Source organism: Gymnoscopelus microlampas, assembly GCF_963454915.1.
Source record: "Gymnoscopelus microlampas genome assembly, chromosome: 7".
NCBI classification, from domain to species: domain Eukaryota; kingdom Metazoa; phylum Chordata; class Actinopteri; order Myctophiformes; family Myctophidae; genus Gymnoscopelus; species Gymnoscopelus microlampas.
The window spans coordinates 11,307,803-11,329,911 of NC_139944.1; the positions used below are offsets into that span (position 1 = coordinate 11,307,803).

The following is a 22,109-nucleotide window of genomic DNA, read 5'->3' on the forward strand; positions in this document are numbered from 1 at the left end:
CCCAGCGGCCACAGCCACACACACACACGCACACACACGCACACACACACTCTCTCTGTCTGGAGGATCAGTGTGTGAAGAAGCCAAGAAGGAGTACCATCCATCCACAATGATACGCAGCAGCAGCAGCAGCGAGTGTTTCTGTGACGGATAATAATGCCGTCACGTTCTGACGCCGTGAGAATGACGGACCGAACATGTAGGGGATGATGATGATGATGCACCTGCACCTTCATCTAGATGTGGATGGATGGAAGAAGAAGAAGCGCATAGAGACATTATATGCGTCATTCCCACGGAAAATGTCCACCCCGTAAATAAAACGCACATTTTTCGTTTGTGAAGCGAAATTATCGTTTCAACTTTTTGTTTTTGTTTTCCCCCGTGGTGATATTTCACTTTGGGGTTCATTAGGACTACTAGTTGCTTACTGGGATTTTCCCCCTGATCGTCATCATGTGGACCCCCACGGAGGACGAGAAGATAGGAGTGGGTGAGTTGATTGATGAATGAATGAGCCTGATGGTCTATCTCAGTCTGCTTGGTAATCCCTGGTCCCTGGATCTGGATCTGGATGACGTTGATAGCGAAAAAAATGTGTTTTGAGTGTTGATTTGAGCTAGCCTTGGATCAAGACTCTCATAGATGTATTTGATCGAGTCTGACTTTTACTTTCATAGATATGCAAATGTCAAAATCGATTAAATACATCTATGATCTAGTCTTGATCCAAGGCCAGTATAAGTATACTGATTTCGTACACTCTCAAAGTTATGTATAAGGATGTTACAGTGTAGCCTGCACTGGAACGGTTGTTGTTTGTTACGAGCTCCTAGTCCTAGCTCAGCCTCATCATCCCATACGGTGTGTTGTCCATGCACGCTGATGTTGTGATTCAGGGTAAAAAAAGAAAGAAAGAATGTGCGCGCGTATTTGTGTGTGTGTTATACTTGTACGCACATTTTTGTGTAGCCTCAATTCTCATCTGAAGTGAGCTACAACAGGTGCAGCTTGACCGCTGTAAAATGAAGGGACTAGTCTAGTGCATGATTGGGGGGGGGGGGGGGGGGGGTGCTCTTGGGACAGTCAAAAGAGGCTGTATAGGACGTTGGGGATTCCGTTGGGATGAGAGGGTTATGTTGGGGGTTCAGTTGGGATTAGAGACTGTTATGTTGGGGGTTCTGTTGGGATTACAGTTATGTTGGGGGTTCTGTTGGTATTAGAGACTGTTGTGTTGGAGGTTCTGTTGAGATGAGAGACTGTTATGTTGAGGGTTCTGTTGGGATTAAAGACTGTTATGTTGAGGGTTCTGTTGCGATTAGAGACTGTTATGTTGGGGGTTCTGTTGGGATGAGAGACTGTTATATTGGGGATTCTGTTGGGATGAGAGACTGTTATGTTGGGGGTTCTGTTGGGATTAGAGACTGTTATGTTGAGGGTTCTGTTGGGATTAGAGACTGTTATGTTGAGGGTTCTGTTGGGATTAGAGACTGTTATGTTGGGGGTTCTGTTGGGATGAGAGACTGTTATGTTGGGGGCTCCGGTCGGATGAGAGACTGTTCTGTTGGGATGAGAGACTGTTATGTTGAGGGTTCTGTTGGGATTAGAGACTGTTATGTTGGGATGAGAGACTGTTATGTTGGGGGTTCTGTTGGGATGAGAGACTGTTATGTTGGGGGTTCCGGTCGGATGAGAGACTGTTCTGTTGGGATGAGAGACTGTTATTTTGGGGGTTCTGTTGGGATTAGATACTGTTATGTTGATGGTTCTGTTGGGAACGTGAGGGGTTGTACGGTGATGTTCTTTGTGATTTACAAGTGACATCAATTCACACCATTCTTAATAGAATCAGAATGAGTTGGCTATACTATTCTATTCTATGCCGAGAAACACAGTAAAACTGTTGTCAACTAAGATGAGAAATCAGTGCGGCTTTATAATGAACATTAATGAGTATTTAGAGAAGTGTAGCTTATACAGTATAGCCTATGTTTTATGTATTATCATTATTATGAATTCCCAAAAGTGTAGGCAACTGATAGCCTTATTAGAATTCGTTATTGTTTGGTAGTTGGACTTACTGAAGAGTTTTGTCAAGAGCCACAGTTCAAGTGTATTCTCTTTCTTTGTCTGTCTCTCTCTCTCTCTCTCTCTCTCTCTCTCTCACTCACTCACTCACTCACTCACTCACTCACTCACTCACTCACTCACTCACTCACTCACTCACTCACTCTCTCACACACACACACACACACACACACACACACACACACACACACACACACACACACACACACACACACACACACTTCCATCTCTAACTCCATCTCTGTCTTTCTCTCTGTTCCCTTAAAAGATATATACATACAGCATATTTAGAGTACAGTGGCCAATTATACCCAATTTAACTGTTATGCCGATTCATCGTCCCAGTGCTGTTGTAATTGTACCCTACTGGCTCACCTGTCAGTGAGGAGTACCCACCCAGGGGTCCACAGAGGGGCCTCTGTCCCCTACTCCTCCCGTTCAAATGGGATTTAAAAGAAGTCCTTAATAAATGCCAGCATAGAGCTGTGTGTTGCGTGATATAAAGGCAATTGAAGGAATTTCAGAAGAAATCTGAAATGACCAGTCTCTCTATGATTATAGAGAGACTGGTCCATCTAGGGCAGTGATGGGCAACTTGGATGATGGAGAGGGCCACTATATTTCCACACTCAGTCCAGAGGGCTACATTGCATATACTGTCTCTCCGTATTTTAACTTTTTTTTTGTTTCTATGTCACACAAAAATAGCAAAAATAGCCGATCTACAAGCTCAAAACGCGTCGCGGTGCGACGCGTTTTGAGTTTGCAGATCTGCTATTTTTGCTATTTTTGAATTGGAATCCTGAAAAGTAACATTTTTATTTAATTTCAAATGCATTTAGTTATACTTATGTCTACTTAAACTTAAATACAAATACATTGGACATAAAAAAGACAATAGAAGTAATTAAAGCGGGTCATGTTTGCAATTGTCGCAGCTGAAATCAATAATATATCAGTAATCCGATATCAACCTGTGGGCCGCATTAAGTGATGGTGGGGGCCGCATGTGGCCCCCGGGCCGCCACTTTGCCCATGTATGATCTAGGGGTAACCTACATAATAACCTTACTTTCATGATGACCATCCTAGACTAAGTCAATGATATTGTCTTTTTTTTCTCTTTTATATAATAACTTCACAAAAACACAAATCCACCATCGACACAAAGCTGCACTGTGCGTTATAGGCCTAAAGAAGGAAGTGTTGAAAGCCAACACTGCAAAACCACATTTAATTTAAAGGGGCTACACCATGAATTTAAAAAAATATATATTATATATAAATATTGCCCCCTAATACGTTTTAAACAGGTTGTAAGCCTAAAAAACATCCAGATATTTTTTCTCACAATCTGACTGTCTGTCATTCCAAGCTTTTTCAGCTGCAATACCAAAACGTCCTATTGGGCAGGGGGGAGCTACTGAGCAATTCTGTCTGGCCATCATCAATGCAAAATCAGGGCAAGTGACATCACTTGCCCTGCCATTCTGAAATGGCCTGTTCAGACACGCCCATTCAGGAAATCCATGAAATGAGCATGAATGACTGAATGTTAAAAAAATATATTTTTTGGGGTACAAGAGACACTGGGGAGCCCAAAAAATACAAAAAAACTTTAAAAAAATGAAATTCATGGTGTAGCCCCTTTAACTAAAGATGTACCCAAGCCCCCCCCCGCCCGCCCTGCCTCTTAAAATCCTGGGGATTTATAATCATCCTCCAGAGAAAACTCACCACTGCTTCAGCCAGGAGGTGATGACTGGGAACTTCTGGGTACAAGAATGGATGGAGTGAAATGATGTTGAGGGGCTGGTCCAAAACATGACTCACCCCTATTCGTCTGTCTATATCGAGCTTCCTCAGGCCGTATGAGTATGTGTTGTTGTAGGCATGTAGATCAGCTATTTTCAGTGGGGAAAAGTAAATAAGTACTTTACTTGAGTATTTCCAATGTCCAATACTTTTGCTTCTACTCCACTACATCTCGGATCCAAATATTGCACTTTTACTCCACTACAATTATTTGAAAACTTTAGTTACTAGTTACTTTGTAGATTTTTATTATTATTACAAAACATACATTAATCACTTCAGGCCTACAGTATATACATTTCGGCCATTTGAAAATAGCAGATCTACAAGCTCACAATGCGTCGCGATGCGACGCATTGTGAGCTTGTAGATCTGCTATTTTCAATAGATTTAAACACTTGAAAACTTGTGAAATGGGACATTCTGCATAATGAGTAGTTTATACTTTTGGTACTTCAAGTACATTTTGATACCAATACTCTTGTTCTTTCACTCAAGTAAATTTTGAATTCCAGACTTGTACTTGTATTTCTACATTGCAGTATTGATACTTTTACTTGAGTAAAAAAAAACTCAGTACTTTTTCCACCACTTGCTATTTTCGACGTGGGACACCGTTGTACGATGAAGTATAAAGCAGGCTTTATCTCAGCTGCACAAACGAGACTGGGTCATCTTTGAAATTCACTAGAGTATATGACAGACTACATGAATGAGTGTTATTTTTAATGGTTGGCATTAGCACTGCGGAACACTGAGAGACTCACTGTGTGAGCTGGTGTATTGATTGACAGCTGTTTGTGAAAGTGAGCGATCAGGGAAATTCGCTGACAGTAAGTCAATGAGGGGAGTCGTGATTGGCATTCGGTTAATTGCAAAGAGACAGTTACAGAATTTGAATGAGGTGTTTTTTTTCCCCTCCTTCTCTTTTTGTCTGTTCGATAACTGCTGTGCAACACGTTGTGCATTTGGGGCAATGGGTGTTTTCGTTGGGGGTTTTGACGTGATTGAAAAATTGTTTGTCCTGAATTCACTGCAGTTCAAAAAATAACGGTGTGAAATTGGTAAGCTTTTCAGACAGTTTGCTAAGTCATTTAATTAATTTATTATGAAATAGTTATCAGGCTAAATGGCTTGAATCCCATATGATAGTTAAAGCTAGGGTAAGTGATATTTTTTGGTTAAAACAAAAAGTATTTTGTTAAAAGGTTAAAATACTATATTCTGATAGTAATCATTGCTATATAGTGTTTTTTCAGTAACAGATGTCTCCCTGTCTCTCCAGCTCTCTAATAAACAGAAAATACATTTCCGGTAGGTGTCAACATCTCAGCCATTCAGGAGGAAGTACCAATGTTTAAGCTTCATTTTTATAGTGTTCCAGTTCCAATTTTGCCTGCTCATTTCTTAGTGTCATCACTTCCAATTTCACTTGTTTAATCTATATCCTGATTGAGTTCTCTATCCTGATTGGATAAAATTGGAAATGAAACTGAAACTGAAACGAAAATGCATGTTCTGTTTTATAAAGAGCTGGAGAGACAGGGAGACTCCTTTTACTGAACAAACACTCTATAGCAATGAGTACTATCAGAATATAGAGCTATTTAACACTTATTTTAACCAAAGAAAATCACTTACCCTACCTTTAAATGTTGACATTGCAAAATTATTATTAACACATCGTTTTCACATCATCAGGTGTTCGGAATAAAGTTTCCCTTTAACTATTACTGTAGAGGGAGAAATGCTTGCTTTTACTTTTGGGCTACAGTGATATACACCTACACGTCATCAATGATGTGTCAACATGCTGATGTGAGGCTTGTTTGCCAAGCATCAGCTCAGCTGTGTAGTTTGTGTGAGCGGAGCACGTGGCAGCGTGAGCTGCACTGTGATTGGTCCACTTTTGTACAGATGGTGTACTTTTGTTGGGGACACATACATATAGACTAACCCTGTTATAGACGGATGGCTTAAGAAGAGCTCCGAGTCATGCTGCATTTGCCAAGTAGTGCGTACAGTCATCTTTCTTGTAGTCGCGCAATAGTCACTTTAGATTCATATGTCTAAGGGGTCATTCAGAACGCTCAGACTTGTTTCGCCACAACGTTCTAATTCTTAAATGTATGCTCTGTCATGTGACGGTTTTGTATGCCAAAAAAAAGCAGACCATTAACTCATTGACTGCCAGAGTTAAAACATCGTCTATAGCTGCCCTTGCCAGAGATTCCGATCGTTTTCACTAACCTTTGAAACATAGGAATATTATAACATTAGAATATTTTTCTTCACAAAGATCCTTGGACGAATCACTCACTTCCATTACTATACAGCCCAGCCAATCAGAGGATTATCTGACTTATGTGAGACTTGGTGACTGCAGACTATATTAACATTTCGACCTGTTACACCTATACGTTGTTATATACCTTTCAACCGGGACAGCATCTGTGTCACATTAGTTGTTTCTACATATATAGCAACACGATTTATTTGTCATTTCTGTAAGACAAATTTGAGGTCAGGATTTAGAGAGCTTTTTTTTACAATCAGTCTCAGGTCTAAATGGGTTAAATTCATGTCCTCACATAGACTACTGTAAGAAGGGACTGCATAAGACCTATTATCAGGAATAGACTACTGCATGGGTCTTCAACCAGTGGTCCGGGGACCACCAGTGGTCCTTGGGTGGCCAAGGGGTCCCCAGCGAAATGAGTTAACATAGCGTCACAATCGTTTTAACCACTAAGCTTTGGCTATTCAAAAATCTTGAAAATGTGTGCAAATCTTTGAATATGTATGTTTTTTTTAAAGCGAACATTTTTAACTCCAATCTTTACTTCTGGGGGGTCCCTGGCACAAAACATTTTCAGATGGGGGTCCGCGGCCAAATGTATATCAAGTTAGGGGTTCCTTGGCATGAAAAAGGTTGAAAAACCACCGGACTACTGCATACAGCATTTCACATCTTACATCAACAAGTACATTAAAAAATATGACACGTTTATACATAGGAATGCTGATTTGTGGGGGGGGGAGTAGGAGAATCATAATCAGCACAGCACAATAGATCTTCACTCCTTCCTTCCGGCTCCTTCCTCATACTGTGTGTGTGGGTGGGTGTGATGTGTGTATGTATGTGTGAGTGTGTGTTTTCTCTCTCCTTGCAAAGCAGACAGTTTTATTTGTGTTTGGCTGGACGAGACTGTGCATACCAAGGCTGGACGAGTGGTATCTCGTAGTGCTTCTCCCATGGTTCCCAGTCCGCTGGAGGCCAGCGGGAGAAAACAACTATTCACTCAGCACTAAATGGGCCTTTGTAGCTCCCATGCATGTCCCTGAATACAGCCCTGGCTTCCTCTAGGGCCGCGCGGCACAGCACAGCATAGCACAGCACAGCACTCAGTTCTCTCACTCACACATCACTGGACACACGCGCACACACACGCACACACACACGCACACACACACGCACACACACACACACACACACACACACACACACACACACACACACACACACACACACACAGAGAGAGAGGCAGAGAGAAAGCAGGAATATTATGTGCATTCACACTCTCAACAGGGGACGTGTGTGTGTGTGTACACACAGAGAGGTTGACAGGAGTGCACAGACTCACTCACACACACACACGTCTGTATCAAGGGACGCTGGACACGCATGCATAACGCACACAGACAATAATACACACACATTCTCACTTTTACCTCACGGGACCAAAAGGATGCTCTTTATTAAATCAACATTTCGGTCGTTAGACCTTCATGGAGGTCTAACGACCGAAATGTCGATTCAATATAGAATACACTGTAAAATGATGAGTGTAATCCCAAGACTTCTCCTTCAGAAGGAATAATTTAACCAATATATCTGTCTTGCCTCTTTCCATCCTCTCTACTGATTTGCTTCCTATTTCTCTCTCTTTCAACTCTTTCTCTGTCTACAGCTCCCATCCCTATATCTGAAACTTTCACCAATTTAGTTTATCTGCATTAATATTTCCTCAAATTCCCCCACCTTCTCTCTTTCTACAGTCCACCCCTTCTCTCTCTCCTTCTTCTCTTTCTTTCTCTCTACCCGCCCATGGCTTTGTGAAGTGTATTTGGGTTCTGTGAGCCTCGTCTGCTATGATATACAGTATATGCACACAGTGCAGTGTTTGAAGTGGGGGAGGAAGTAAAAAATGTGAACATTTGAAGAGAATGAAGTTGGGTGTTTATGAAGCGGCATTTTGTTAGGGAGCTGTAAAACGTTTAACACTGTTCAGTTGACACTTTTTTTTCACGTCCTGGGTCTGTCCCCAGCCCCTCCCCTCTCCTCTTTGGTCTCTAATTGCCTAGAGTGGACTCACCTGCGGGTGTCAGCTGTGCCTAGTTGGCTAACGAGCCTCAGAAACTCATTGTATTGATGTTTGTTTGTTTCCGGGTTTCCGTGTATTCCCTTGTGGCCTGTGTTTCGCCCTGTGAGGTGTACCTTATGTTATTATTATTCTTAAGTAAAGATGTCGTTAAACTGTCCTCCTTGGTTTCCTGCGTTTACTTTGAGTTGAGTTCCTGCATATGGGTCCAAAAACACACCGGGTTCCAGACAAATTATTTAACAGTTGCAGTACAGAGAGACCGGAAACAGAGAGAGTAGGGGAGTGACAGGCAACAAATGGTCCAGCCGGTAAGGAATCGAACACAGAATGAATCCGCTGAATAATGATGACAAGAATGTTGGGGAAAGGAAGTGGCTCCATCCTCCTCCTTGGCCCATGGACCTCAGGAGACGTCCCACATGGCCAGGGAGTCAGAGCCCCACTTTCTTGGGTTTCAAACGGAAACCCAGTGGGGAAACTTGACCCCCCTCGCTCTGCTGGTTTTTGGTCTGGTCAGAACGTCCGGATCTGAATGATCTTTGTGTCCGAACTGGAGTGTCCCTGGAGTCAGGGTTTGATTGGCTGGGGGGTGGGGAGAAAAATCCATGCCTTTGCTTCTCTGCAAAGGCATGGCCCTCTAATCATTCATTTTTATGGCTGCTGGGGGTATAATGTTTTATCCCTGCTACTGGGCAGACTGAATCAAATACATGCACTTCCATTTTATGAAATGTAGACTGTGCTATTTATGGTTTTGATAATGTCACATTTTAACAATTTAAATAGGAATGTACGTTAACCCTGACATTAACCCTGGCGTTCCGATTTGTCAAGACTTTTCTTTTTCAATTAGTAGGGTTTAAGTGATGAAGAATAACAAAACCCAGCCTGGAGTGGTTGCAGCTTAGGACTGTGAGGGTCTCAGAAGACATTATAGCTGACCCACCAGTGTTGCCATGTCGGCTTATTATAAGCAACTTTGGCTTGTTTTTCTGTTGCTTGTAAATATTGGTAGTTGCGGGTTGCGTTTTTTTGGGCATGTTTCTTAAGTGTAGTTGCTTACATTTTCATGTATTTTCAATAGCCGATGCATATAGGTTTAAAGTGCTCATATGGCCTAGTAGTTGCTTCTTTTTGGGCTTATTTTCCTAGACCTGGTTGCTTGTTTCTATCACAGAATCTGGCAACACTGCCCCTTTACTTCTACTCCACTATGGCTCAGAGGCAAATATTGTACTTTTACTTCACTGCAATTATTTGAAAACTTTAGTTACTTTGCAGATATAAATAATTACATTCTAAAGCATACATTATCCACTTCAGCCCTATTTTATACATAGGCTATTTGAAAATAGCAGATCTACAAGCTGCGTTGTGAGCTTGTAGATCGGCTATTTTCAAACATTTTAGTACTTTTACTTTTGGTACTTTAAGTACATTTTGATACCAATACCTTTGTACTTTTACTCAAGTAACATTTTGAACACAGGCCTTTTACTTGTAACGGAGTACTTCTACCTTGCAGTATTGATACTTTTACTTTTACATTTGAGCACCTTTTCCACCACTATCACCTATACTGTACATGTGTCCGATGAACTCTCATGGATTTATTTACTAAAACTTCAGGGAAAACTTGCTCGTCTTCCCTCATGTTCTCTCACTCATTCCTAAAATGTAAAAATGCTGCACCCATGCAGAGGACATTCACGGGAAAATGCATCACAGGTATTGTAGGAGCACAGTGAAGGGCCAATATGGACAGAAATGAGACTTTTCTGTCGTCATAGGTTCTATTGTAAATATTAGACAACTATAAGCTGAAATGCACATCAATGGCATGAGAGCATCCCTTTTAACCCATTAAGACCGGGAAAGCATCTGTCTTTTTCGATCTTAACCATTATCTTATACTATTCAAAAATAGCTATGACCTTGTAGATCTGCAATTTTTTTTTAAATCATGAAAATGTGTTCAAATCTTTGAATGTATATTTTTCAAAGCAAGCATTTGTAACTCAAATCTTTGCTTCTGGGGGATTCTACACATGTCTTCTAAATGTCTTGCTATAATCAGTGGTTCTCAAACGTTTTCATGTCAAGGACCCCCAAAATTATATGTATTTGGCCACGGACCCCCCCATCGCAAAATATGTTGTTCCAGGGACCCCCCCCAGAAGCAAAGATTTGAATAAATGTTCGCTTTAAAAAATATATATATTCAAAGATTTGCACACATTTTCACGATTTCTCAAAAATAGCAGATCTACAAGCTCGTAGCGCGGCACTCGGTGCCGCGCTACGAGCTTGTAGATGTGCTATTTTTGAATAGCCAAAAGTATAAAGTAATGGTTAAAGTGGTCACACCGATGCGTTCCCGGTCTTAATGGGTTAAACGGTATCAAACTGCAGTAGTGACAAATACAACATGTCCTCTGCTCCTAAAGATGATCACAAATGAACGACGCGTAAGAGGATCTCACACCCGTGACCCCGACGTCTCTAAACATCGCTGCAAGGATGCAAGTGAGGAAACGAGGATTTAATTCAGGCAGGGGTCTTGGGCCTAAGTCTCGGTTCTAAGTATTGAGGGTTTAAGTGGTTAACTGTCTGAAAATACACATTAACATGACTCTTAACAGTGAAGATAGTGCTGTCAGACAAGTCCATGCAACACAATGTTATACAATATATAGTAGTGAGGGTCATAGTCCTTGGCCTGAAAAACGTTGAAGACTCCTGATTTAGAGACTTGAGATGCAGCCATAAGCTATAGTTATTGTACAGTTATTTGTGTGTGTGCGTATGTGTGTGTGTGCGTGTGTGTGTGTGTGTGTGTGTGTGCGTGTGCGCGCGCGTGTGCGCGTGCGTGTCTTCAGAGCCTCAAACACAGTAGCAGCCTTAGAGGAGAGATGTTCGTACATAGTTGTTATGGTTACTCTCTCTATGCCCTGAGACATGCTGGTAAAGCTTGGTTCCACACTATCGCCATAACAACAGCATAACTTCACTCGCATCTTGTGTAGGGGACAGAAAGAGAGACAGAGTGTGTGTGTGTGTGTGTGTGTGTGTATGTGAGCGTGCATGTGTGTGTGTGTGTTGACTGCAAGTGTGTAAGGTCTGTGCGTAGGTGTATGTTGCGTACAGTACATGAGTGTGTGCGTGTGTGTTTCCGTGTTTCTGGGTGCTTCGGCAGGCAGGGATGCTATTTCCAATCACTATATTTCTCTCACTGTCACATCTCCATCACCCGCCGCCACCCAAACCCCCCCCCACCCCCCCACCCCCCCTGAGAATGAGTGCTACTTCTCAAGTCATAAAACATATTATAACTATCGTCTCTTGTCAGTCATAATAATGATGTGCAGAACTCTTGCTTTTCAGGATTTAAATTCAAAAGTAGCACCCCGGCCTCCCTGGCATTTTAATACGACTGTAACCAGGATTCCTAATTGTATGACTGACACTGGACCATGTATATAGTATAATATATTTGGAATGTATCCAGGGGTGATTTATCCACATTATATTTATATACATCTGCCATTAAAAATACACCAGCACTACCCAGTGCAGCAGGTGCTCCCATAATTGCTATTTTAAACCACATGCCTGCTTTACTGCAAGCTATTCACCTGTTTCCTAGGCTTTTCACTTCCTGTGTGTGTTCCACTTCCTGTCGATTTGATCCAATGAAACTGGTCGGATGACTAATGATATCCAATGAAATCCGACAGGAAGTGGGAAACACACAGCCTAGGAAACAAAATGATCTGTATTTGGCTGCGGACCCCCATCTCAAAATATGTTGTTCCAGGGACCCCCAGCAGAACAGATCGGAGTAAAAAATGTTCGCTTTAAAACAACTATATCTATATATATATATATCTATATATATTCAAAGACTGCACACATTTTCTCTATTTTTGAATAGCCAAAGAAATCTTCAAATGACACAGAGATGCGTTCCCGGATTGAATGGGTTAACTGTGTGTTTATTCGGAAGGATGATCAAGAGCAGCTCCAGTGTTTCAGGAGGCTGACGCTCGTTGTCTCCTGATTACAGATGCTCACTACAGAGTCCTAATGGGGTGTCTGGGTTAACCCATTCAATCCCAGAACGCATACTGTGTCATTTTAGATTTTGTTTTTACCTATAACCATTATTTTATACTTTTTTGCTATTCAAAAATAGCAGATCTACAAGCTCGTAGCGCGACACCGAGTGCCGCGCTACGAGCTTGTAGGTCTGCTATTTTTGAAAAATCTTGAACATTTTGTGCAAATCTTTGAATATATATAAAACATTTTTCAAGCGAACATTTTTAACTCAAATCTTTGCTTCTGGGGGGGGGGTCCCTGGAACGAAATACATATCATTTTGGGTGGTCCTTGACGTGAATTAGTTTGAGAACCGCTGATATAGCGACATAAGTTTTTTCAGAAAGCTGTCAGAAAACTGCTAACAAACCAGCATCACAGGCTGCTCTCTTCTACACCCATGCCCTGCATGATTGCCTCATCCTGGCCTCTTTGGGAGACTTTCCATTGTTTTATCCGAGTCGGTCTGTCTGTCTGTCTGTCAGTCTCTCTCGCTCTCGCTCTCTCTGAGCTCTCTCGCTCTCTCTCTCTCAAATAGTGGGTGTCCCCACTCAGGCTGCGGGGCAGATCCCGTGGCTCAATTATCTATTTCGGATGGCCCCATCTATCTCTGTCCAAATCTGTCTCTTTCTGTCTGCTTGTCGGTGTGTACGTTTATCTGCCTCTGGGCATGCCGTGTGTGCGTGTGCGTGTGTGTGTGTGTGTGTGTGTGTGTGTGTGTGTGTGTGTGTGTGTGTGTGTGTGTGCGTTTGCGTGTGCGTGTGAATGTCGGGGGACTCCATCATTCACTTGATTCAGTTTTAATCTCGTCTTCTAATAACAACGATTGCGTATACTCTTTAGACCCACCAGTATATTCTTAATAGAGCTGTATGTACAAATGCATTCATTATGTATTATTGTTACCATGGTCACTGATAAACCAAATCACACACTCGGTCTCTGGGAGATAAACATGGAACAACTAAGACAAAACACTGAGCTAGAATGAGAGACGTGGTTTTAAATGACAGACCATTAGTCCAGGACTCATGGTTCACTGATTCTCTGTCTCTTTCTCTCTCTCTCTCATTAATGCTTTCAATTCATCATAATAAAATCATCTCGAGGTGATCAATAGAAAATCCAATTTTAGTAATTGAACAATGATGAATCATGTAAAAATGTCACCAAAATGAATGAATCACCAAATGCTTGTCTTTATTGTGTATTGTAAAATTCCAAGGAGTTGAGTGAACTCGCAAAGCGAGTGTTGTAGGCAACGAAATCCTGACGATTACATTTCAAATGTTACCCTTTGATTGACCGGTGATAAAAATGTAATTGACACAGTCGATTAATAAGGGATTACAGATACATTTTAATGACATACCTACGTTATGCCGATCCGACCGATATGTCTGAGTCATAGTGTCGGGGGCTTTGTCAGAGTACCCGTTCTACCTGTGTCCTTTTTATGCCCATATATGGAGATCCCTGATGTCATTAGTATATGCCCATACCCTGTATATATTGGCATGCCGGTTATGTCCTATTCATATAGTTATATAGATAAAGCAGCATCTTTTTCGAACTTGTGGCATCGGATGATCTATCCATCCATCCATCTCTCACTTAGACTGATGAATATTTTAGATAGAAATGCTATTTATAGACTTGATACCGCTCTCTCCTCCCCAACCATTTAAACTGGGCCCATAGACATGAAGTCATGAATGGGAAACGTTACTCAGGGTCTCTCTTTTATTAGTGTGGTTGCCCTAACAGGGCAACCAGACTATAGTACTCTTCCCTCTTTATTAGTGTGGTTGCCCTAACAGGGCAACCAGACTATAGTACTCTATACTCTTTATTATTCTTTCTAGATAAACTTTATTTTGGCGCGCTACTCCTCCCACAGTTTATTTTTCCCAATTTTTGCGACATATGTCAAAATGACCGGCCTCACCGGGAAGAGAGGCCCTTTCGCCAACCCCATCTAGGGTGTGGGCACTGATGACGCGGAGGAGAGAACACGCCTCCCCCAGTGCCCACAGCGTCCCCTGCGGGAATCGAACCCAGGACCTTCTAGCTGTCAGGCGGCAGTGGCGACTGTGAGGCGACAGTGTCATGTCTTGGTGTACAACGGTCCTCTCGTTGTCCTCACCACCTTGTAGGACAGAGAGCTGATCCCGTCTGTTGCCATGGTCCGTTTGGTGTGAGCGATTTGGTCCCATCTCTCTGGGTTGTCTGGGTTTCCTGCGTCTCTCGCATGAGGGATGGTCTTCATTTTCCCCACCTCTCCATTGGGACGTGACACGGACATACCTAAAAGCGTAAGCCTGTTGTAAATGTCGTCATCCTCACCCCCCCCCATCCCCAGTACTTGTTAGGGAAACCATTGATTCTCAAAAACTGCTCTTTACTAAGCGACGTTACTCCTCCAAAGAAAGTGGGATATGGTAACTGGAAGTTCCACTTCTCAACGGCGGCAGCCAGAAGTCTGGGCTGGCTGAAACAGCCATATTTGTTCCGGTCGTCCATAGGAACATGGTCCACGTCGCTGAACACAAAGCAATCGTAGTCGTGACGATCGTTCAGGGCCTTCGGCGAAACCAGCATTCATCACCATAGCTCTGTTGAAGGTCTCCTCACCATGCAGTTGGATGACGTACACTGTATAGTCCAGCTGCTGTCTCTGCAGAACGGGGTGGACGTAGTGGAGCCAAAATGCAAGGTGTTCCTCTCTGTGTCTGAAGGGAATGATCACGGCCACCTTCTGGGAGGACACACAGTCTTGTGGTCGAAACCGACCGCCGGTCAAAACATACATTAACCACTTCAGCCCTATGTATATTTCGGCCATTTGAAAATAGCCGATCTACAAGCTCTCAGTGCGTCGCGATGCGACGCACTGAGACCTTGCAGATCTGCTATTTTCAAAAGATTTGTATACATTTGAAAACGTAAAAGGGTACATTCTGCATAATGAGTATTTTTACTTTTACATTACATTTTGATACCAATACTTTCGTACTTTTACTTACGTAAAAAAATGTGAGTACTTTGTCCACCACTGGGTGCAGAGGTACAGTATGTCATCATGATTTATATGTCAACCAAATTCACTCGTCTAAATGGCCCCGTTTCTGTGCAGAGATGGCTCTGGCAGCCACATAGGGAGACTTAATCACTTATGCGTCTATCTGGAAAATGATATTAATGTTGCTTGGCGGTGGAGTTTCCCTTTAAATCACGATCAATTCATAATCTAATTGGAATACTTTTTTTTTTTTTTAATCGCTAATTTACAGTAGAGCATTCACTCCAATGAACAGCAGCTCTGGTCCATAGCGTTAGAAGGAGTTCTCCTTAAAGGACGACTTCACCGCTTTTCAACCTATCTTCATATAATTGGTCCTCACTAATACTCATGATAAAATGGTACCATTTTTTTCTACTCGGTCTGTGTCTCAGAGGAGGGCTGTGGACAGTTCAGAGTCCCGTCTACCAGTGACATCATCAACGGGGAATCCAAGCTAATAGAAACTGCAGGCTTTCTATTCCTGGAAAGTTGCAATGCAACAAAAAAATGTGAAATCTTGTTGAAAAAAAAAATCATGCCTAACGATGATGTCACTGGTAGAACTGTCCACAGCCCTCCTATGAGACACAGACGAGTAGAAAAAAATGGTAGCATTTTATCATGAGTATTAGTGAGGACCAATTATATGAAGATAGGTTGAAAAGCGGTGAAGTCGTCCTTTAACGCTATGGTACTTTCCATCCGTTGCCTGAACACCCCCGGTAAGCGCAGGCTGCGCAGCCTCTCGTCTCTAGTAAAAATAAAAAATACACTTTTGATACTCACCAAAACAAAGACGGTTTTAAGATGTTGAAAGCCTACTTTCCTTTCTGAGCCTCACCCACCTCACGTCTAAAATACACTTTTTTGACCAAAATGTGAAATAATCCACCGGATGAAAAAAAATGTTTTAGTTACTCCACTGCACCCTCCAGGGTTGCCAGATCTGCTTATTATAATTTCCCCGCAATATTTTATTTGAAAATAGCCGATCTACAAGCTCACAACGCATCGCATCGCGACGCGTTGTGTGTGTGTGTGTGTGTGTGTGTGTGTGTGTGTGTGTGTGTGTGTGTGTGCGTGTGCGTGTGCGTGTGCGTGCGCGTGCGTGTGTGTGTGTGTGTGTGTGTGCAGGCAGAGATGTTTGATCCACTAAGACCTGTTCTCCGCTGACTTCCTGTTCATTCACTCACATTAATAGGACAGCATGCATGCCCGGCCACTGGCTTTGTTGGACAGATAATCTGATTGGTGTGCGTGTGCGTGTGTGCGTGTGTGTGCGTGCGTGCATTTGCATGCGTGTGTGAGTGTGTGTGTGTGTGTGTGTGTGTGTGTGTGTGTGTGTGTGTGTGTGTCAGTATTGGTCCCCACTGTGTGTTCATTCAACAGTAAACATGAAATAAAGTGGACCTTGGAGACACAGCTGATGAAATGTAATGAACCATTGCAGTTCTGTCAGGTTTAGCTGTTTTGTGCTATCATCATCTACACTAATAGTTGTCCTTTTGAAAGATATTTGTATCATTATTTATAATTGGCCTACTGTAGCTTCATGACAGAATATCAACTGTATATTAACCTATGGAAAACATGTATAATTGCACCATAATAGATATTCCTGATACTTACTGATTGTAGAATCAGAATCAGAATCAGTTTTATTGTCACATCACAGGTTTACAAGGTAAAAAATAATTGTAAGTACACAGTATGTCAATTTAATGCTTGCACTTGCATTGTGTTGTGAGATTCATTGAAACCTCACATAATATAAACACGGGCAATAATATGTATTCATCCATCTTCATATTTATACCCTTTCATATTTACCAGTATGCAGAGGTGGAAAGTAACTTAAGAACATTTACTCAAGTACTACTTAAGTACAATTTTGAGTTTTTATTTATTTATTATTTACTAGTATTTCCAATTTTCAATATTTTTACTTCTACTCCACTACATCTCAGAGGCAAATATTGTGCTTTTTACTCCATTACAATTATTTGAGTAACTGTAGTTACTAGTTGAATTATTATTACAAAACATATATTAACCACTTCAGCCCTACAGTATTTAAACTTCAATCCTCAAGTTCATCTACAAGCTTTTGAGCTTGTAGATCTGCTATTTTCACAGGATTTTAATACATTTTATACATAATACCTTGTGAAATGGATAATGAGTACTTTTACTTTGGGTATTTTAAGTATATTTTGATGCCAATACGTTTGTACTTTTCCTCAAGTAACCTTTTTGATTACTGGACCTTTGCTTGTAACAGAGTGTTTCTACATTGCAGTATTGATACTTTTACTTACTGTAAGTAAAGAAATGTCATACTTGTTCCACCACTACCAGTACGTAGGGACAAACAGGACAAACTTAAGTGACTGAGAATGGCAACGCAGGATGTGATCAGACTGTGTCAGCAAGAACTGTCCGTTACAGTAGACTGGCAGTCCATCAAGCCCTCATTACAAAGACAAATGCACATTTAAGAGTTCAGTGGAGCAAGAAATAATACAGGCACCGACACGGAGATGTGGGAAAAAAAGTGTTATGGTGAGATGAGTCATCCTTCACCATATTCTCTACCGGTGGCTCTGTGGGGGGGGGGTTATTTTCCTGGCATGGTTTGGTCCACTCGTCCCTTTAGAGCAGTGGTTTTCAACCTTTTTCATGCCAGGGACCCCTAAATTGATATACATTTGGCCGCGGACCACCATCTGAAAATGTTTTGTGCCAGGGACCCCCCCAGAAGCAAAGATTTGAGTTAATGTTCTCTTTGAAAACAATTTATATTCAAAGATTTGCACACATTTTCAAGATTTTTCAAAAATAGCAGATCTACAAGCTCATAGCGCGGCACTCGGTGCCGCGCTATGAGCTTGTATATCTGCTATTTTTGAATAGCCAAAGCTAAGTGGTTAAAATGATTCTGAGGCTAGGTTAGTTAATTTAGCTGGGGACCCCCTGGTAGCCCCCCAAGGACCACTGGTGGTCCCCGGACCACTGGTTGAAAACCACTGCTTTAGAGGGAAGGGTCACTGCAAATCAAGACAAAGTTATTCTGAGTGATCACCTGTATCTTATGATGAAACATTGCGATCCTGACGGGAGTGGGTTCTTCCAGGATGACAATGCCCCCATCCACAGGGGACGAGGTGTCACTGAATGGTTTGGCGAGTATGACAACTATGTGAATCGTATGCTATTGGCTCGCCTGCCTCTCGTGGCTCAAGTCCACTTCAGGCGGCGTGCCTCCGTCGCAGACAAAAACTATACTATACTATACAAAAGAAAATAGTCTGCGGTTGTCTGAAAAAATTGTAGCAGCAGCGGGATTCGATCTCAGGAAGTTGGGACTGAACGTCTAATGATTAGTGAGGCATGCCACCGAGGCAGGTGTCTGGAATTGGGTTTCGGGGGACGTATTTGAATGTGACCCTGCCCCCTTTTTCGGTAGAAGCGGCCAGTTCCTGTTCTTTCATTTCATCCAATCAGAAGAAGGTATGGGCGGTCCTTGGCAAAACACTGCCGTAGACTGTATATACGCGCGCCAACCACACCAACTCTTTCAGACTTCAGATGTTACTACTAGTCCATGCTTGCCACATCATTCCAGCACATCATTCTAGGAAAGGCCATGGGGGTCACCAAAATTTGTAGGGGCCATCCTCCGAGGAGCTCAGCGTATCTCATGGCAGTCTGTCAATTAGATTTTGAGAGATGTAGCTTGTTTGCAAGTAGAAATTGTAGCCTAGTGGTGGCGCTAGAGCAGTGGCTCTCAAAGTGGGGTCCGGGGACCCCCCGGGGGTCCTTGATCACAATCATTCTAACCACTTTTTCCATTTATAAAAAAATATATATTTATAACAAAAATAGCAAATGTACAAGCTCACAGCGCGTCACTTACATTTTTTTTTGGAAAATGTTGAATAATTTTGATAATTAACATAAATCTTCTCTTCTGGGGGTCCCTGGCACACAACGGTTTCAGATGGAGGTCCGCGGCCAAATGCATATCAATGTGGGGGTCCTTGGGATGAAAAAAGTTTGAGAACCACTGCGCTAGAGGAAAGGGCACTGGGGTCACCAAAATCACTAGAGAGCACACATTTGCACAACAAATTCCATGGCAAACCAGCCAGTAAACGTGGAGGCAATTTATGTAACATTATATTGTTTGTTTTTTCTCCTCCATTTGTTCCATTCTCCACCATGGGAAAGAACCACGAAGGTAGCTGATGACAGATTAGATTTTAATGATTGGACTGCGTGTAATGATGTAGTGTTTCCTTCTCTCTACTGATTCCTTCCTCTGTTGGGGTCTGTGTGTGTCTCTCTTCATGCAAGAGTGCCCTGTGTTTCCTCTTCATATTTCCTTGCTGTCTCGCGCCTTCCATTGCTGAGTCTGTGTTCAGAGCTTGTAAAGCCTAGCAGTTGATTCATGTATGTTTCTGGCACTGCGTGTGTGCGTGCGTGTGTGCGTGTGCGTGTGTGTGTGTGTGTGTGTGTGTGTGTGTGTGTGTGCGTGCGTGCGTGCGTGCGTGCGTGCGTGCGTGCACGCACGCATGGAAATAGATTTTCAGCTTGTTGCTGCATCTTGTGTGGCTATGGATTTATGCCTATTTGTCTAGTCTTAGACACAGAATATGCTGTCTGGCATCCTTGCCTGTGTGTGTGCACGTGTGTGTGTGTGTGTGTGTGTGCGTGTGTGTGTGCGCGTGCGCTCGCCCGTGCACATAAACTAGACCTGCCAGTAAGGTAAGGAAGTCAGTCCCTGAATATGTGTCACATAAATGTTTTATACTTTTTGAATTATTTCACTTTTGGAATGGTGGTTGGGATTGGGCTGAACACGTTTGCCAATGGAGACGACTGACATCACAGAACTGATGTCATAGACCACTTGACGTCATACTGGCCACACGAAGGCCGAGAACCTAATGGAAACCATGTTGTTATTATTAGACCCTCTTGTTTTACATGGATTCAAAGCTTCTGCAACATTGGTTCTCAAAGTGGGGTCTGGGGACCCCCAGGTGTCCTTGAGGGAGTTCCAGGGGGTCCTCTGCTAAATGATGGATAGTTAGGAACCAAATGGACCCTTATGCCCTTATGAGTCTGTAACTCTGAGAGTAAAAGTACAAAAGTAGTGACATAAAAATATACTTAAAGTACCAAAAGTAAAAGTACTAAAATATTTGAAAATAGCAGATCTACAAGCTCACAACGCGTCGCATGGCTTTGATTTAGAATCTGAACGCCGACGACGTTTTGAATGAAGCTTCAACCTATCCCAATCGGCACAGCCCTAGTTTACATGATCTCATCGTGTTGCCTATACAGTATTTGTGTATATTTGTGTGTGTGTGTGTGTGTGTGTGTGTGTGTACATGCAAGCATGCACCGACCAGACAGCATGGTCGTATTGAATTACTATAATGGCTCAGTAATGGGTGAGCTGCCTCTGGGCCACAGAGCAGTCTGTGGGTAGAGAGAGAGTGTGGAACAAGCCAGAGGCTACAGCGTACTGCGCCATGGCTCACAGGCATCTTAACCCATTAAGACCGGGAACGCATCTGTGTGTCATTTTTACATTTCGTTGGGCTATTCAAAAATAGCAGATCTACAAGCTCGTAGCGCGGCACCGAGTGCCGCGCTATGAGCTTGTAGATCTGCTATTTTTGAAAAATCGTGAAAATTCGTGGAAAAATCTTGGATTATACATTTTTTAAAGCGAACATTTGTCAAATATTTAGTTCCAGGAACCCCTAGAAGCAAAGATTTGAGTTACAAATGTCCGCAAAAATAAAGAAAAAAAATCCAATATTTGCACAACTTTTCACGATTTTTTCAAAAATAGCAGATCATAGCGCGGCACCGAGTGCCGTAGATCTGCTATTTTTGAATAGCCAAAGAAATCTAAAAATGACACACAGATGCGTTCCCGGTCTTAAAGATTTAATGCGTTGAGTCACTTTACAGAGCACAGCGTAGTAGAGAGGAGGTCACTGTGGGTTCGGGGGAGCAAAGGCCACAGGGTACTAATAAGCTTCATGTCAACAATAGTTGGAGTGGATTGTTTGTAAGTGGCCTGGACGTTTGTGTTTGGGTCAAATCTGACCCGTTTTTTTCCATTTCATTGTTTTTAAGGTATTAAAAATGTCTTAAAAGTCCTTAAATTCTGTGTCATTTTAGATTTCTTTGGGCTATTACCGAGTGCCGCGCTACGAGCGTGTGGATCTGCTATTTTTTTTTAATCGTGAAAAGTTGTGCTAATCTTTGAATATATATATTTTTAAAGCAAACATTTGTAACTAAAATCTTTCAGACATGCAAACTTGCAGCTTTTCAGCTACAATAGCCGTTTTGAATCCAAATAGGGCAATTTTGTGACACCTGACCCGAAAAAAACAACAACATGTTGTCACCTTTTTCACCTCGGGGCTGTTTCCATGCCTGATATTTGCTTCTGGGGGTCCCTGGAACAAAATATTTTGAGATGGGGGTCCGCGGCCAAATGCATATCATTTTGGGGGTCCTTGACATGAAAAGGTGTGAGAAGGTTTTTTCCAAAAACTGTTAGGATTTAGAAGACACTTTGTAGAATCGGCCTCAGGTCTTAATGGGTTAACTGTCATCGGGGGACC

At 42.3% G+C, this 22,109-nt stretch overlaps 2 protein-coding genes across 2 annotated transcripts in view; one reads left to right on the forward strand and one right to left on the reverse strand.

Moving 5' to 3' along the window:
* Positions 1 to 388: 388 nt before the first annotated feature.
* LOC311048429 (dedicator of cytokinesis protein 3-like) overlaps positions 389 to 22,109 on the forward strand; it is a gene marked incomplete at its 3' end in the record, with an annotated part of 256,583 nt that continues 234,862 nt past the window's right edge. Inside the window, exon 1 of the mRNA XM_084061687.1 lies at positions 389 to 493. Coding sequence (XP_083917813.1) covers positions 457 to 493 — 37 coding nt within the window. The 5' untranslated portion in view covers positions 389 to 456. The remainder of the gene's footprint in view (positions 494 to 22,109) is intronic.
* Positions 14,497 to 15,201, reverse strand: LOC311049410 (beta-1,4-galactosyltransferase 1-like; the record flags this gene model as incomplete). The annotated part of the gene is given in 3 exon segments (XM_084062982.1): positions 14,497 to 14,739; positions 14,742 to 14,972; positions 14,974 to 15,201. Coding segments are annotated over 3 exon segments (702 nt in total).